The 17372-nt window shown below is 59.0% G+C and overlaps 1 protein-coding gene across 1 annotated transcript; it reads right to left on the reverse strand.

Annotated features, from left to right (window-relative positions):
• Positions 1 to 13922: 13922 nt before the first annotated feature.
• NKX2-5 (NK2 homeobox 5) lies at positions 13923 to 17013 on the reverse strand. Its single transcript, XM_053926744.2, has 2 exons — positions 16530 to 17013; positions 13923 to 15020 (listed from the first exon to the last, which is right to left on the reverse strand). The coding sequence occupies exons 1-2, from the start codon at positions 16858 to 16860 to the stop codon at positions 14380 to 14382; spliced, it is 972 nt and encodes a 323-aa protein (XP_053782719.1). The 5' UTR covers positions 16861 to 17013; the 3' UTR covers positions 13923 to 14379.
• Positions 17014 to 17372: the final 359 nt, after the last annotated feature.

The following is a 17372-nucleotide window of genomic DNA, read 5'->3' on the forward strand; positions in this document are numbered from 1 at the left end:
GGTATAAGATCAATATAGAAAGAACGCACTCCTGATACAAGCAGCACACTGCAAACACATCTAAAAGATTGCACATACAACAGCAGGGAAGAAAAGAGCTCAGGAATGAGTCAGACGGGCCTTGGGCTGGGCCTGAACTTTCCGGAGAAAATTATAAAAATGTGTTTAGAAAAACACTGAAGAGTATTCAGACAACACAGTGACCTCAGACACGTCCAGGGACCCACGCACGGGAAGATTCTCTGGGCCAACAGTCCAAATTTTCTCCCACACTCGTCTCTCAACCCCATGCAACTCCCAAAATAACTAAACGATGTCCTGGTAGGAATTTTGTAGAACTCCCCATGTAATCTAGCACGGAAAGGGAATAGCAGAACCCACAAGACAATTTCGAGGACAGGGCTGGGAGCATGTCCTCGGCGGCGGTTCTGAGAGAGATCAGAAATCACAGCGATTCTGATGGGGCGGTGGGCAATGTGCTCTGGGTCGGCCCGCAGAGCGCCTCCCGTGGGCAGAAACCACACATGTCCCCTGAGTGCAGGCTGGGGCTCGAGGGCCAGATCCGTATTTCTTACTCTAAACCACTGTGTCATGGGGCTTCAGTGGGGTTGGCAATAGTTTGCTTCCGGAGCCAGGTGGCGGTCCTAGCCACCCGGTCACCGCCAGTGCTGAGCCTGGCAGGGAAAGAACGAAAGAGTGAGTGAAGGAAGGAAGGAAGAGCTCCCGCCTCCCACGAGCAAGGGCCCTTTCCCTTCCAGCCACCCCTGTCCACTGGGGAAGGTCTGGCTGCAGCTTGTCAGCTGGAGTGAGAAGCAGCTTCCAGACTCTCAGGCCCCTCCGGTCCCACGGTCATCCATTTCGGTGGGGACCAGAGGTCACTGACAGCAGGAGTGCATCCTTCCTGTCTCCCCTCTCGCCCCCCTGGCAGTATTCATGGGTCCTTTTAACAGAGTGGCCCTTCCAGGTGTGGCCCCTGCCTCCCCCTTGCTCTGTGCCCCACCATGGGCTTCAAAGGCGGCCCTTCAAGGGAGCAGACAGGGCTCAGCTGTCCATGCCTGTGCATAGTTATGAATTTGGGCGGGAACTCTACAAAAATGCAAGCAGCTCTGATTCCCATGCTTAGGGCCACTCAATCCTCCTGGCTTTGAAGCCCCAGCTGGGGCATCTGTGCAGCCTCCAGCAGAGCCGAGTTCAGGGGTAGGAGACAGATGGCCCAGCCGTTAGCAGAGGATGAGGGGACAGCGGCCTCAGGTGAGAATCTGTAGTGCCAGGAGGGTCTCTGCATTTCCTCGGGGAGCTCTGTACCTTTGGAGGAGTGATTCCAGGAGGCCATCCACCTTGATGGTACCTTTGGGAGTTAGGAAAGAGTGGCTCCCTGGGTGTCCCGGGTCCTCAGGCCCACAGCTGGCCCATGGGGGCATCCTTGTGTGAGAGTACCCTCAGGTGGCCACAGAAAGCTGGGCGCAGGTTTATCTTGGGCTTGAGAGGAGGACCAGACGTGGTCGGTCGAGGGAGGTGCACCCAAAACCCAGACCTGAGGAAGCCCAGTTTCCTGCCTAGTGGGCGTACGTGGCTGTGGTGGTTTGGGGACGTGGTAACAGAATCTCTGACTCTTACTTGTTCCCTGGAGGTGGGGTCTGTGCCTGGGCCCAGGGGCTCCACGTCCTTCCTCTTGAAGGTCAGAGGCTTGGGACGGCTCTGACCAAGAGCGTACAGGGGAGGTGGTCCTGCCCGACAGCCCAGGTTCCCCGATGCAGGCCGCATGGCTTCGGAGCCTTTGCCCTCGGAGACCTTTGCCCTCTGTAAGGAGCTCACCACGCCGTGAGGACGCCCAAGCCGCACAGGGGCCAGTGCAGGAGCTCGGGTCGTCAGGTCTGGCCGGGCCACCTCAGCCCAGGTGCCTGACCAGAGCAGAAAGCTCCAGAGGATCCCAGCCCTCGCCGTTCCAGCCTCCCAGCTGAGGCCGCAGGCATCTTCTTGGAGCTGAGACAAGTCACCTACCCGGGCCTCCTCCTCCTCTGTGGGTCTGATTTCTGACCCACAGAAGTGTTAAATGGTTGTTCTATGCTCCCAAGTTCGGGGTGGTTTGTTACAACAGCAGTTGGTGAGTGGAGCATTTTCGATGATCTAAACCCCGGATGCTTCCATGCAGGCAAGGCACGCAGTAGACAAGTGAGCCTGGGCCTTGGGGGTGGGGGGTGCCCTGGGTAAACACGCCTTGCAAACACAACACCCACCTGATGGTCCTGGGGTGAGCCCTTTGATGGAAACGTGGCTGAAGGGTTTTGGGGACACCCCATACCCCAACCAGTGTCACCTGGGGCAGTCTCAGGGAGGCCCACCGTCCACTGTGGGAGGCAGCCTGGTGGTTGCACCAGGCAGGAGCATGGGAGGGGGCTGCCCCAGACGCCTTGCCTCACAGCAACCCCGCTTGGTCCCTCAGGGTGCAGTGGGTCCTCTGCGCCCCTGCCCCTAGGTCCCGTCCACCCACCAACTCCTGTCCATGATGGGGGTGTCCTGGTCCTGCTGCCTCCAGTCTCCAGGCCTCAGTTGTGTCCCCAGGACCTAGCAGTGTCTGCACACAGTAGTTGCTCAATCAGTCTCTTGGTGCATGCGTAGGTGGCTCAACACAGCAGGACATTTTTGTCGCACGTCTGAAGTCCAGTCTTGGTGGGCGGGCCGCGCTCCCTCTGATGGCCCTCCGATGGCCCTCGGGGAGGACGCTCCCCTGCCGCCTCCAGCTCCCTGGCTTGAGGGCAGTCTTTGACGTTCCTTGGCTCAGAGCAACATCACTCCAGGGCGCGACTACATTGTCACATGCCCGTCCTCTCCCTCAATGTCTGCACAGTGTTTCCCTGGTGCACGTCCATCCCTGCATCCAGTTTTGCCCTCCTAGAAAGGACACCGGTCATATGGGATGAGGGTTCACCTTCGTGACCTCATCTTGGCTAGTTACAGCAGCCGTGACCTGATTTTCAAATAAGGTCACATTCTGAGGTCCAGGGCATCAGGACTTCACATAGCTTTCCGGGAGACACAAGGCAGTCCATGACAACTGGGGTGACATAAGTCCACCCCGGAGATAAAGCTCTGCTCCCGGGGTACTCTGAGCCAGCAGGACAGGGGTGAGAGCCAAAGTGGGGGGTATAACCAGGTTGCTGGCAGAGCAGCCATGCTCCTCCACCTGGGGTGGGGGCGGCCTCTGTCCATCAACTCCACCAAGAGGCGCTTCTCCCTTTTCTTGTCTTCCTGCTGTCTGAGCAGCCGGCGGTACTCACTGCCACATGCCATTATTTTATTCGCTATAAGCTCCAGGTGGGGCAGTCTCCCTTCTGCATCTTTATTTTTTCTTTCAGACTTTTAATTTATTTTTAGAGAGGGGGAAGGGACGGAGGGAGAGAGAGAGAGGGAGAAAAGCATCAATGTGTGATTGCCTCTTGTGCACCCCCTACTGGGACCTGGCCCCCAACTAGGCACGTGCCCTGACTGGGAATCGAACTGGCAACCCTTTGGTTCGCAGGCCGGTGCTTAATCCACTGAGCCACACCAGCCAATACTCCTTCTGTATCTTATTAATGCGTATCCCCAGCCTCCAGCACCATGGCTCAAACGTGGGTTGAGCTCATGCATGAGTGAACGAGTGAATAGTGGCTCGTTGGAGGGATAAAAACTTTCAGGAGGCTCCCCGTGAACCGCCATGGAAGGGCCGAGGTCCAGCCCTACTGTGGACAATCGAGGTGGCTGCAGCCACGGGCTGTCGCATCGCATTCGGACGTTGATCTGTGGAGGTTCCAGCCTGAAAGCAAAGTTGCCGCCTGAGCCTTTCAGGAGATAAAGCGTCTGTGTGCAGCGATAAGGGCGCCCTGGGAGCCGGGGCGGCGCTGGGCAGGGATCAGCGCACACCCGCCCCACGCGCACACAGGCCGGCGGGTGGTAAATATAGAACAACGTGAAAGCAGGGCCCCCGGCGCCCTCTTTTCCAGCTGGGAGATGGTCGCCTACTCCCAGGCCAGGCTCGTTGACCTGCCCCCTCCCAGGCCTGTCTTGCCCACTGCACCTTTTCTTTCTGGTCGCTGAATCCGGCCAAGGTCACCCGGGCCCTGCAACAGCAGAGTGGACTCGTGCACTTGGCAACCCCTCGTGCAGAAAACAGCCCTGCCGGCTGGCCGCTGGCCAGTGAAAAGACATAGCAAACACGTCATATCTTTCTGCTCAGCCACGTTATCCAAACCCCACTCGGTGATTTCCAATTTCTGTGACAACTGCCGAGGACGAGTGCTTCCGTGTCCGAGGGCCACTCATGGCAGCCCTGTGACGGAAGCTGTCGGGACCCCGATGATGCTCAGGAGGAACTTGAGGCCCAGTGGGGTTCCGCCACTAAGTGTGATGAGCAGCTGCGACGTGCCAGGCACTGTGCTTCTAAGAGCTTTACGTTGAGTCTCTTGCTGAATTGTCTTACCAGCCCCGTGATGCAGGTCTTCACAGTCCCATTTTACAGACGAGAGCACGTGCTCCAGAGAAGTGACGTGACTGGCTCCAGTGCACAGTAGGCCCCCTGGGACCCGAATGACCTGGGACAAAAGAGATGTCAGTCTGGACAGCACAGAGCCTGTGTCCCTGAGCCTCACCGTTACGGTGGGGAGAAGCCACCAGGCGTTTTCTGAGCCCCCGCCAAGAGCTTTGCGGCCATTTCAAAAATAGTCACGAAAACCACGTACCTTGTGTTCATGAAAAGCATCGTGACCCAGCCCAGGCCCCACACAACCAGCTGACGCCCTCGGTGCTAGCGACGGGAAAGCGCGATAGAATTTTGAAAAAGGGACTTTGTGTGGGGAGTGATAGACGGCCGGTACCCCGGGCTGGTAGGAGGCAGTGGAGCCTGACTAGGTGGAGACCCTGGGGACAGAGAGGACAGGCCACAGTGCAGGGCGGCTGCCGGGCAAGTGACTGGCCTCTGTGGCCGGCTGTGCCTGCAGGAGGCGTTCCGGCTCGCTCGGGGTGGTGGGCCTGGGAAGGTTGCGGCGTTGCTGGTCACCTGGGGGGGGTGACCTCTCTCTGGTGGGACCCTTGTCCCTGCTGTGTTATGACCCACCAGAGCACCAGCAACCCTGTTTGGAGGCAGGATGGAGCCCAGCTTGGGGTATAGCCAAGTGTCCTGTGGCATGATTCGCAGGCCCGGGGTGCGTCACAGACCGTTTTAGGCGGCCCATAGAAAAGGGGTGATTTCCAGTCATTTCACACTTACTTTTGCAGACTGGCGGGGAATGTAAGTGGCACGTCAGGGCTGTGATTTTTTTTTTTTTTTTGGTTATTATAGCTCTTAAGTTTCTTTTTTTTTTAATTTTTATTGTTATTCAGTTACAGTTGTATGCCTTTTCTGCCCATCCCTCCACCCCACCCCAGCTGAACCCACCTCCCTCCCCCACCTCCACCCTCCCCCTTGATTTTGTCCATGTGTCCTTTATAGTAGTTCTTGTCAGGGCTGTGATCTTACTAGTGCTGTTGTTTGGGATCAGGCAAGAAAGGGCAGCGAGTCAAAGTGAACCTGATGGGAAACACGCAGTAAGTGACCACACGAGGGCTGAGTGGATGTGGCAGAAACTGTGAAGCTGGGACCCGAGTGACAGGCTGGCTCAGTTCCGGTTTCGAGTCCAGCCCATGACTTTCAGGGCTTCTGGTTGCTGTGCAGGTACTGGACCCTGGCTGGGGGCTCGCACGCACGTCAGCTCCCTCGCTGCTCACAGTCTTCCCGATAGAAAGCCTGAAGGTCAAGTGAATGGTCGGTCACCGACTCCAAGGTCAGTGGTTGGCTGTCAGGGACAGGGTGAGCTGGGGTCTTCTGTCTGCAGACAGCTCCCAGAGGTTGGGCTGGGGCCCACCTGGCTCACGGCCGGTTTTGGCCTCCAGGGAGGATGGTCTGCCAAGCGTGGTGCTGAGCACCCGCTAGCGTTGTTCTGGGGACCCTTGCAAGGACAGCCAGGCATGTGTTGGTCTTTCAACATAAAACGCACCTTTTCAGTTTTTCAAGGAAATATATGATCGTTGCAAAGCTTCAAAAAGAAGAAAGAAAACAGACATACATGCAACCCCACTGTTAATGAAGGCCAGATATTTGGGTCCAAGTTCATTGTCTCGGAATCGAGGGGAAAAGGCATCTTTTCTTCACAAGAGCAACACCCCACTGTCTGGTGCCCGATCCTTCTGCCTCCCAGCCATCAGAGGAATTTGATAAGTCCGAGGACTTTTTCTTCACCTGATAGAATGTTCTGGTCCTAGTTCCCGGCTTCTGGTGTCCCCCACCGTCACGCTCTGATGTCTGTCCTCCCCTCCCGCTGCCCTGTCCCCGTCTGTGCAGGCGGCAAAGCCCACAGAGCTGCAGTGATGAAACCTTTCACGTGCCCATGGCCGCTGACAAGGCACAGCTCCTAGCACAGCCCCGGGCGAAGCCCACAGTGTTTCTGGTAAAGAGATTAGGGACATGAAAAGGAGCGAGCGTCTGGGCATGGGAGCTGATGGCTGGCGAGGCCTCCTCTGCTTCAGCCCCTGCGGCTCACCCCGCACTTGACTCTGGACCGCAGGCCCCAGAGGCTGCGGATGAAAGAGGGAGAAGAGGAATCCCAGCCGCTGCATTTCAGCCCACAGCTCTGACAGCTGCGGGGGGCCGGCCCCTCATCCCACACGGGACACAGGGCCCAGCCACCTGTGGGAGCGGGAGTCGGGGTCCTGTTAGCTTCTTGCACGAGCCGAGCTGCAACCAGGTTCTCGGCTTTGAAGACGATTCCTGCAGGAGCCAAGAGTTCAGTTCCTTGAGGGGACGCTGTCAGGGTTAAAAGCCCCTCACTCTCCAGTGAGGCCGAGGGCCCCCTCCTGGTCTGTAAACAGGAGGGTTCGGTTTCAGTTCTGAGGGGCTTTACACTTGATGGGGACTGGGGGGCATGGGGAACAGCTGGGCTGTAGATGGCCCCGAGCCGGTCCGTGTTGTCACTTAATGATTTTCACCCGGGGGCTTTTCTTTCCACCGATGCAGCTGTGGTCTGCGTGCCCACCGCGTCCTCAGCCCTGTGGCTGCTCCTCTGGACATCGGCCACTCAGTGCCACATGTTCACGAGCCCCTCCCACGGGCCAGGCAGTGGCGTCCGCAGAAGCGGTGGTGTCCGGGGAGCAGAAGGATGAGCCCCGGCCTGGGGCCCAAGCTTGGTCTTGGCTCTGCCCCTTACTCTGTGTGTCCTGCCGGCAGAGACTTTCCCCGTGGTCTCTTTCTATAGGGTAAGGGCTCCATGTGATGTTGGCTGCGCCACGAGAGTGGACGAGGATCGCGTGGTCCCTGCACTCGTGGCACACGCCGTCTGGCAGCGTGCGGCAGCAGACCTGGCGGAGGGGCACCCAGACCGAGGCCAGTTTGGAGGAGGGAAGAGGAGGAGGCAGCCCTGTGTGAGGACAGGTGGAAGGGAGGGGACTGCAGGAAGGAGTGGAGAAGAGGCCAGTGTGGCTGGAGCCCCTGCCCAGGAGTGAGGGAGGGGCCTGGAGAGGTGGGCTGGGCCCAGGGCCCAGGCAGGGAGTTCAGAATCCCCCAAAAGCAGTGGGGACCCCTGGAAGGCCTTGTGCAGCAGAGAAGTGGCAGCATCCAATTTCTGGCTTTTCATAGATTCCTGCGCCTGCCGGGTGGAGAACAGACTGTAGGAAAATGTGTTTGTTTTCTATTCCCATGAACTCAGTGGCTTCAAACAACGCACCTTTATTGTCTTCCGGTTCTGGAGGTCAGGGACCTAAAACCAAGGGGGCGGCCGGGCGGAGTCCTTCTGGAGGTTGCCTCTTCTAGTTTTGAGAGGTGCTGCCTCTTTTAAGGACCCTGGGGATGCCAGTGCCTCCCCCCCTCCCCGCCCCCATAATCCAGAATCATCTTCCCATCTTTTTCTTTCTTTCTCTCTCTCTCTTTTTTTAATTTTGGGACTGAGTTTTTAAAATTGTGGTCAAGTGTTTGTGACACAGCATTTATCATTTGAATCGTTTTTCAGCGTCCCGTTCAGTGGCGGCAAGCACACTCCCGTTGCTGCGACCCCGTCAGCACCATCATCTCCAGAACGGTCTCATCCTCCCAAACTGAGACTCTGTCCCCAAGAAACACTCACCCCTCCTCCCCCGCTCAGCCCCTCGGGTCCCCCCAGTCTGCTTTCTGTCTCCGTGACTCTGACCTCGCTAGGGACCTCCTGTGAGTGGAGTCACCCAGCATTCGTCATCCTGTGTCTGGCTTATTTCAGTTCACGTGATGTTGTCAAGGTTCGTCCGTGCTGCAGCCGGTGTCGGAGCTTCCCTCCTTTTTCAGGCTGAGTACTATTTCCCTGTGGGGGGGCACGACGCTTAGTTTCCTCACCTGTCCATCCGTCAGCGGACGCGGGCTGCCCCTGCCGCTCTGCTCTGCTGACGGCTGTCTCCGTGAACGCTGGCGCAAGGCCATCTGTTGGAGTCTCGGCTTTTACTTCTTTTGGTTGCAGACCCAGAGGTGGAGATGCTGGGTCGGATGATGACTCCTTATTTCCGTTTTTGAGGAGTTGCCCTATTGTTCCTCACAGCAGCCTCACCGGTTCACCTTCCCGCCAGCAACGCATGAAGGTTCCTATTTCTCCACGTCATCACGGCACTTGTTATCTTCTGTTTTGTTTGGGTTTTTTATTTAATAGTAGCCGCCCTAATGGCTGTGAAAAGGTATCTCACAGCGGTTTTGATTCGCATTTCCCTAATGATTAGTGATGTTGAGTGTCTTTTCATGTGCTTATTGGCTATTTGTATCTCTTCTTTGGAGAACTGTCTGCTCAAGTCCTTCGTCTATTTTAAAATTTAAATCCCACGTCTTTTGTGGTATTTATTGTTTCATTTTACAATTAAATGGCCTTATAGAGTTGCACTGTGCTGACGGGCAAAGGAAGCAACCAGTGCAAAGGCCCTGAGGCAGGAGAGTGCCAGGCTTGTGTGAGAAACCTCCCCTGAAAAGCTGAGGACGGCCCAGCTGATGTGGCTCAGTGGATTGAGTGCGGGCCGTGAACCAAAGGGTTGCTGGTTTGATTCCCAGTCAGGGCACAAGCCTGGGCTGTGGGCTAGGTCCCCAGTAGGGGGCGTGTGAGAGACAACCACACATTGAGGTTTCTCTCCCTCTCTTTCTCCCTCCCTTCCCCTCTGTCTAAAAATAAATAAATAAAATCTTTAAAAAAAAAAATCTGAGGACAGAGGAGACCAGTTTTGGTTTTGGGGGAGAGGCAGAGCTAATGTGAGCCAATGAGATTTCTGCAAGTTGGCGTTTGGATGGGATGGCGTCTAGAAGGAAGAAGGTTTGGTGTTAGAACTCTGCTGGGCTGCTGCCTAACTGTGGCACAGGGCAAACGATGAAAACTCTTCAAGCCTCACTTTCCTCATCTATAAAGAGCGATCATGAGGCTTTGAGGACCCCACGCAGACAGGGGGCCAGGGGAAGGCCTCGCACTGGAAACCCCCCTGGTGGCAGGTTCACCCCTACTCCCCTGCCTGTGGGTCCCCAGAACAGACGGACTGTCTCTGAACAAATCCCTCTCCTCTCCTATGTGGCACTGCCAGGCACTTGGCTGCATAAGACGCAGGGATGACTTCGTGATCCAGCCAGGACAGGTGTGTCTCAGGGGACCTCTCCCAACCTCTCTCCCTCTGCCCTCCTCCCCATGCCAGGGTCCCCAGGGCTGCCCGGCTTGGGCTGGAGCCACTGGATCACGGCACACTCATCGCCATCGGAGGATGGGAGAGCAGGGCCTGGGGAGGGGAAATCTGACTCCCGCTGCTCCTGGAGCCTGAGGGTCTGGGGCCTCTGAGAGGCGCCTTTCTCCAACCGGCTAGATGACACCTGCCTACTGGCATGGTTCTGCAGGCCCGTTCCTGGGAGCCAGGCAGGCAGGGGTTCGACTGTGTCCCAGCCTCCGGGGAACTGCAGAGTGGTTCAAAGGGCCAGGGCTCTGGTGGAACTGTCTGGATACAGTGCGACCCCTCCCCCCCGCCCCTCCCCCCAGTACACACTGCCAGAGTGGCTCAGGTAGGCCATGTCCTTAGTTTCTTTGAGTTTCAGTTTCCTCCTTGGGAAATGACAGGATGAGATTCGCAGGGTCCGCACGTGGCCCCGGGCGTGGCACGAAGTAGGCAAGAACAGATGTCAGGCACGACCTGTGCCCTTACCCCAGGCACCCCGTGGTGGCTCCGGGTGACCAGCGTGGCAGGGCTGCTCACTTGGGTAAGATCTCCTGGGAGGCAGCGGACTGCCCCCTGGAACCCCAGCGGCCACGCCTCCCCACTGTGTGGTCCTGGCCTTGAGTCACTTCTCTCTGTGGCCAAAGTGAAGAAGAATTGTGCCTACCTCCTGGGCTTGTTACGCCTCACACCAAAACATCTTTACAGAACTTGTTAGCTAACACTATTACTGTATTCTTCAGCCAATTGACAAATTGTTTAAATTGGTCTTGGTGTCTACTCTTTGAGCTGGGGATGGAAAGACACCGGGCTCTGGTCTTGGGAGCCAGACTGCTGGGCTTTGAAGCAGCTGTGGCACTGCCTGCTGTGTGACCCTGGGCAAGTTACTCCTCCTCTCTGGACCCATGATGGATCCATCTGTTTCCTCAAAGGCGTGAGGGAGGCTTAGAGGGTTCCCTTTGTAAAGAGCCCAGGACGGTCCCTGGCATCTGGTAAAGCTCCATGAGTGATAAACCCATGAAATCCAAGTCACCAGCCCCCTTTTCCAGGAGTCCAGTCTAGAGGGGAAGTCGGCAAGACCTGGGGGCTTCGGGGCGGCCCCTCCTGTCCAGGTGCAGCCCCTGGGCCTGGAATACTTCCCGGAGGAGGTGGGGGCCAAGCCCGGGGAGGGCAGGGCTCTGGCTGCTGCCGACTGTGAGGGTCTGCCCCCGGTGGGTTTTTGGAAATACAGGTGTGGCAATACCCAGCACCGATGGATTGGAGGGGAAATCTACACAAAATAGAAAGATGGAAGCTATTCTGATTTGGCAACACCCACTTCTACTGGCTGGGGATGCTGCAAGGAAGCGAGAGGACTTCCAGGAGGGGGAGGGATGGGATGGGGGAGCGCACAGTGGCCTGGCCTCTCCATTCTGGGACCCCTCTCCTCTGCCTGCTGGCTTAGGGCCCCACCCCACCCCGGGGAGCCAGCTTCTTTCTTTTTAATGCCACGGGGTTAGCTCTCAACTGTTTTTTATGTATGGCCTGTGCTTGTTTGATTTTCTAACTGTAGCCCCCTCTAGGCCCCTTGGCACTCCAGGCATGCGGAACCGCCTGCGCCACCCCAATCTCCGAGTGCTTCGCCACCTGGAAGGCACTCGCAATTCTGTTTCCCACTTCTGTGTCCCACTTCTGTGTCCTGGCTGCGTTTTCTCACTCTGCACACGTCGCTTATATAATAATCAGAAAACCAAACAAACACTATCGATTTAATTTGTGGGATCGTTACATAAACGTGGGGGGCGGTGTTAGTTTAGGGTACTCCCGACCCTGTACCCCCAAGAGCTGCAGGGTGCTTCCCAGAGCTCCACGAGCTACCGTTGGCCCCACAGTGGATGTGAAGCCTGAGACCCTCACCCCACTGGTGAGAGCGTGGGTCGGGTGGGTTGGCGCTGGAAGCAGGGTCCCCCCGCATCTTTCTGAGACAAAAGCTGCTTCTTAAACATGTCCCCACCCCCCAGTGACTTCCCCTCTGCCCTTCAGTGTGTGGCCAGTGGGCTTCCCAGCTCTGCTCTCAGGAAATGTATGACCTTGACCATTGATTGACCTCTGGTCCTCAGTTTCCTGGCTTGCAAATGAAGACAGATTAGAGAACTGTAAAGTGTTTAACCCTGGCATTTGGGGAGCCCAGTGCCAGCCAGCCATGGTTATCCATCTGTGAGAGAACTTGGGTGTTGCTCAGCTGGTCCCTGAGGGATGGGGCAAAGAGGAAGGCGCCGTAGAAAATCCCTTGAGGGCGCCGTAGAAAATCCCTTGAGGGACGGCGCAAACTGTCCTGTGAGGACAGTGGAGAGAAATAGTGTTTCTGCCACTACTGGAGGCCTGTGTGTGATGAGAGGGCCCTGGGAGAATCCACTGATGTGGTTACCAGCGGGGCCAAGGTGGGGTAATTCCGGGTGGAAAGATCTCTTTGGCTGTGTGAGCTAGGCTGCCTGCTGAGGCTGCAGGCCGCGGATGCCTGGTGGGAGAGTGCCGAGGGGCTGAAGAGCTGGTCTCGTGGCTCGGTGGAGCCTCAGGGTGCTCTTCCTTGAGGAGGAACCACGATGCGCATCAACGCCAGAGAGAGCTCCATGTGCACAAGGCTCGCAGCCGGGTTCTAGGCCCAGGAGCTGAACACACCCCTCTCCCGTGGCCCTCGCAAGCCTGGCTTGGACCTTACAACAGAGGGGATTCGAGTCAGGGGCCAGAACCCAGACTGGAGCTCAGCCCTGTCCCCTGCCTTCCCCCAGCCCAGCCCGCTGCACTGCGATGGTGGACTGCGTGCCTCCTCTACCCCTGCACCCTGCCTGGCGCAGTGCCTTGCGTGGCTCTCTTAGAATCTCCTGGCATCGCCCCTCCTCCGCGGGCGGCTGGGGCAAGATTGGGGGTAGCACTTATCGGAAGACCATGAGGCGTGACTGGCGCAGGGCAGAGCTGCACAGTCCCCATCCCGGGCGCTGCAGCAGGACGGCACCAGGCCTGGCGGGGTGACTCTCAGCTGGGCAGCAGGGGCACACGGAGCCTCACCCGGTCCCCGACCACCACGAGTGATGTTCTGAGTGCGACCCAGAGCTCCGGCCACCTGATGTCCCACATCCTAGGCGGCCAGCCCAGTGCTTCCCAGAAAAAAAAAATCACAGAAGACCCTTATTCTGCAAAAACTGAAAGCCTTGACTCCCTCCCGCTTTCCTCCCTTTTTAAGAACCAGTGGTTCCTCCCAGCGCTGGGGCCCGTAGGTAGAGGAGCTGGCAGTCAGGCCCCAGCGCCTGTGGACTGGGGGACACCGACTCAGCGCGTGGTATTCCCGCCATCCTCACTGTACAGACAACCAGTCAGAAGCATGCATAAGGCAAGTCCCTCAGCCAGGGTGGGTTTAGCTTGATTCAGCCGCGTCCAGGCTTTCTCTTCTGTAAGCCCTGCACCACCGTAGCATTTGTGGGTCAGGACCAGGGCGAATGTCCTGAAACGCCCAGAGGAGAGAACATCCGCTGGTTGGGGAAGCAGGTTCCCTAACCAGGTAAAGTCACGTGGCCTAGCCACTACTGGGGTGAGTGTGGCCCGTAGCCCCAGGGCATGTCTCTGTGGTCCAGGTTCTGCCCTCCGCCCAGCTGGGCAGCGGGTGAGACTCCGGCAGGGGGACCCCAGCTGCTTCCACCGGAGAAGCGCTAGGCTGGAGGGCTCTGGGAAGCTTGACAAGGGCGTTGCTTCTCAGCTCTTCATCTGTCAAACGGACTAAGGCATTTTTCCCGCTACAAGGGATGAGTTGTGGTGCCCTCCAATACCATAGGGCCCCGGAGTCCGCTTGCTCTCCACGTACTGCCGAGCACCTGGAACAGCACCCGGCTCAGAGCAGGGCTAAAGGAGGGGACCTCCGCGCAGAGGGCCTCCACCTCTCCAGGGAGACCCGGAACCGAACCGCAGTTCCTCCAGTAACGGCGCTTTGCCCCAGGCAGGTCGTTAAACCTCTCCAAGGCTCGGCCCACTAATCTTTCAAAATAAGACCACCTTCTCGGGCTGTTGAAGGTTACAAGAGACAATCCCAGAAGGATCCCAAAACGGGACGCGACGTGGTTCAGCAGCGTCACCGCTTTGCTCAGAGATCCTCCGCCTGCAGCTCGAGACCCACGGGGGCGGCCTCTGCCCCTCCATTCGGAGTCTGAAGCGCCGCAAGCCGAAAGAACCACACGTGCCGGGTCAGCGCACTCTCTTTAATGGGAAGGGGATTCTCATTACTTACAGCAACAGGTAAAAACATAAATACGGGTGGGTGGGCGGCGGCAAGGCAGCAAGTGCCCGGGCGCCGGGCCCAGGCTGCGGAAAGGCGGCCCGATCTCAGGCCCGGCGCGCCGGGGCTCCCAGTCCCAACTGGCCAGTGTTCGGCCCGCTGGGGATGCCTGTGGGCGCTCGGAGTGCACGCTGCGGCTGAGGGCTAAGGCACCAGGGTGCGGGACCATTCACCGCAAGTTGCAAACTCCGCTACAAACTCTCTCCCGCGTAGGGACGAAGGCACGTGGGGTGGGGAAAGCCCCGAGGCCTCTGCGCGAGTGCAGGGGAACCCCGAGGGCCGCAGGGCCGAGTCCGGAGCCCTCCCTCCCCCCGAGGATCAGTGCCCTTCGATAGAGGTGGGATCCGTCGGGAGCGCCCCCGCAGGTCCCTTCCCTACCAGGCTCGGATGCCGTGCAACGCAGACACTCCCGAGTTGCCCTGCGGGATCCCGGGGTTCTGCACCGCGTTCAAGTCCCCGACGCTGAAGTTCACGAAGTTGTTGTTGGCCGCGGCCGTAGCCGACTGCGCCGGGGGCGGCCCCGCGGGGTAAGCTGCGGCGCAGCCGTAGCCCGGGCTGCAGGCCGCGCCCCCGTAGCCCGGGTAGGCAGGGTAGGCGTTATAGCCGTAGGCGTTGAGGCCCACGCCGTAGGCGGGCGCGTAGGGCGCGGAGTCCCCTAGGCAGGGCTTGCCATCCCGCACCAGCACGGGCACCGCGATCCTGCGCGCGGGCGGCGGCGGCGGCGGGGGCAGCCCCACCAGCTCCAGAGTCTGGTCCTGCCGCTGCCGCTTGCACTTGTAGCGCCGGTTCTGGAACCAGATCTTGACCTGTGTGGACGTGAGCTTCAGCACGCTGGCCAGCTGGTCGCGCTCGGGGGCCGACAGGTACCGCTGCTGCTTGAAGCGCCGCTCCAGCTCGTAGACCTGCGCCTGCGAGAAAAGCACGCGCGGCTTCCTCCGCCGTCGCGCCCGGGGTCGCTCCGCGCTGTCGGCCTCCGGCTTCTCCAGCTCCACAGCCTTCTGCAGCGCACACAGCTCTGCGGGGCACAGAGAGGCAGAGAGACGCTCGGTCAGAGCGGCCCGGCCCGCGAAGCGCCGGCGGGGAACTGGCCCTAGTCGGTGAGACTCCGACTCGCCGGGAGAGCCCAGCTTGGCGGCGGCTCCCCCTGCCCGTGCACCGAGCACCGCGGACGGCTCGGTTTCCGCTCCACAGCGAGCAATTGTTGAACGCCTACTATGTGCCAGGCACGGCTCTAGGCGCTGGAGAACAGAGCAAGAGCGGCCCCTGCTCTGCTGCAGTTCACGCTGTGGTGCGGGGGCTGGACAGTGATTCAAGATTTCAGGCTGCAGAGAAAATACAACCCCGGAGGCGGCATTGGGGTGACTTAGATTAGCGCTGCTTTGGTTAGGTGAAGGGACACCGAGACCTCACTCAGGGTGACCGCAAAGTTACAGAACCACCCAAAGGGAAGGTTCTACGATCTAAGGCTCTCGCGAAACTGGCGCGGGGTTTGCGCAGCGCCCAGAGGCCGCGGGGTGGGCAGGCGGCCTCAGAACCTGCCCTGCCCGCGAGCTCGAGTTGGAATTCCAGTTGGTAGCAAGCACTTGAGCCTGCCGTGCCCGCCAGCCTCTGTTCCGGGCCTTCTCTGTGTTCTTAGACAAACCTTTCCAGGCTCACAGGAAGGTGCTCTGCCGACTCACAGCAGCCCTTCTCCCGGCGCCACCGGCCGCCCCCAGCCTCCCCCGGCTTTCCCGGACCCCGCGTTGAGCCAAGGCGTCACCAATGCGCCCTCTTCCGCCTCTGGGATGGCACACGCGCGGGGGCGATGAGGCCACCTCCCCAGTCATCTCCTCTACTGCCCCGCACCTTTTGCCCGGCCTTTTCTAACTTTTTGCGGAGCAGAACTTCTCGGCCCCGAGTGCGTGGGGAAATTGTGCTGGAAAACTGTAGACAGTAGGTCAGACTCCTGACAGTCCGCAGTGTTCCCGTTTTAAAACCGAGGCCCTTGTTCCCAAGATTCCACTCTCCTGGAACAAAGGAGGAAAAGCCCCAGAAACGCGGGTTACGGTTGGGCACGAAGGTCCAGGACCCTCCTCCAATTGTGCGTAAAGGCATGTCTGGCGCGCAGCATTTTAATTTGTTCATCGATGTTCCTCGGGTCCTCCAAAAAGACCCCCATATCCAAAAGAGATTTTTAAAAAACGCTGTTACAGCGAATCTCTCTGTTCTGTCTACCACAAATCAGTCGCCCCACTTAACAGATCCAGGAGCAGGGCTGCCGCCGCCTGGGGCTTTGTTAGGCCCCAAAACACACTTTGTCTCTTGTTTCTGACCATCTCAACCCACAATTTTTCTCTAAACCCCCGACTGGACGCGGGGCGCCGGGGCCCTGGCTACACAGCCCCTTCTCACACTCCCAGCCCCCTGCACTTGGCCCTCAACCCCGGTGCTCGAGTCTCCTCCACCCAGGCCAGTCCTTCTTGGCGGCGGGGTCTGGGGACAACATCGACTCAGGACGGGGAAGGGGCTTGTGTTTCTTCCTTACCTTTTTTATCCGCCCGAAGGTCCTTGGCAGGGTCGGGATCGCCGTAGGCACGCGGGTAGAAGGCGGGGGCGGCCGCGAAGGCTGGCGCGCACTTGGCCGGCGAGGGCGCGGGGCCCAACTCCGTGCGCAGCTCGGGAAGGCCGGGCACAGAGGCCTCGGGCCCCGCGTAGGCCTCGGGCTTGAAGGCGGCCAGCATGCAGGAGGCGGGCGCCAGGGTGGCCTCCAGGCGTGCCGAGAGCTCCCCGGAGGCCAGGCTGCGCTGCTGCTGCTCCAGGTTCAGGATGTCTTTGACCGAGAACGGCGTGGGAGTCAGGGCAGGGCTGGGGAACATGGTGGCAGCGCGCGTCTCACCACGCCAGGTGGGCGGCAGTGAGCCGCGCTGCCCACGGCCCCTGGCAGCCTCCCTGCATGGTGCCCGCCGCCCTCCCGCCCGCGCACCCGCCTTCCCACTCCAGTTGTGGCCAGGCGGCAGGTAGTGCGGCGCTCTGGGACGGCGGAGGCGGGATCACGCCGGAGGAGGGGGACTCAGCTTGCCATTGGGCCAGGGGCTGTGTTGACAGGAACGATGAGCAGTTTCGTGTCACCTAATATAGTCATTAGGCTCAAAAAAAAAAAAAAAAATTCCTGCCCAGCTTTTTAAAGGGGCCGCGACGCACTTGGAAGGGTCTCCTTTTGCTCCTGCAGCCTGAGATGTCCCCACAGTGTTCACCTGAAAACCCCACCAGGACGCACCCACAGGGAAGAGCTCAATTCTCCGAACCTGGCCCCGATCGGGGATTTGAAGAAATGTTTCTCGGCACCTGAAACAGAACGGCAGAGTGAAGGGCTGGGAGGGGAGCTGGG

This window comes from Desmodus rotundus, chromosome 6 (assembly GCF_022682495.2).
Source record: "Desmodus rotundus isolate HL8 chromosome 6, HLdesRot8A.1, whole genome shotgun sequence".
Classification (NCBI taxonomy): domain Eukaryota; kingdom Metazoa; phylum Chordata; class Mammalia; order Chiroptera; family Phyllostomidae; genus Desmodus; species Desmodus rotundus.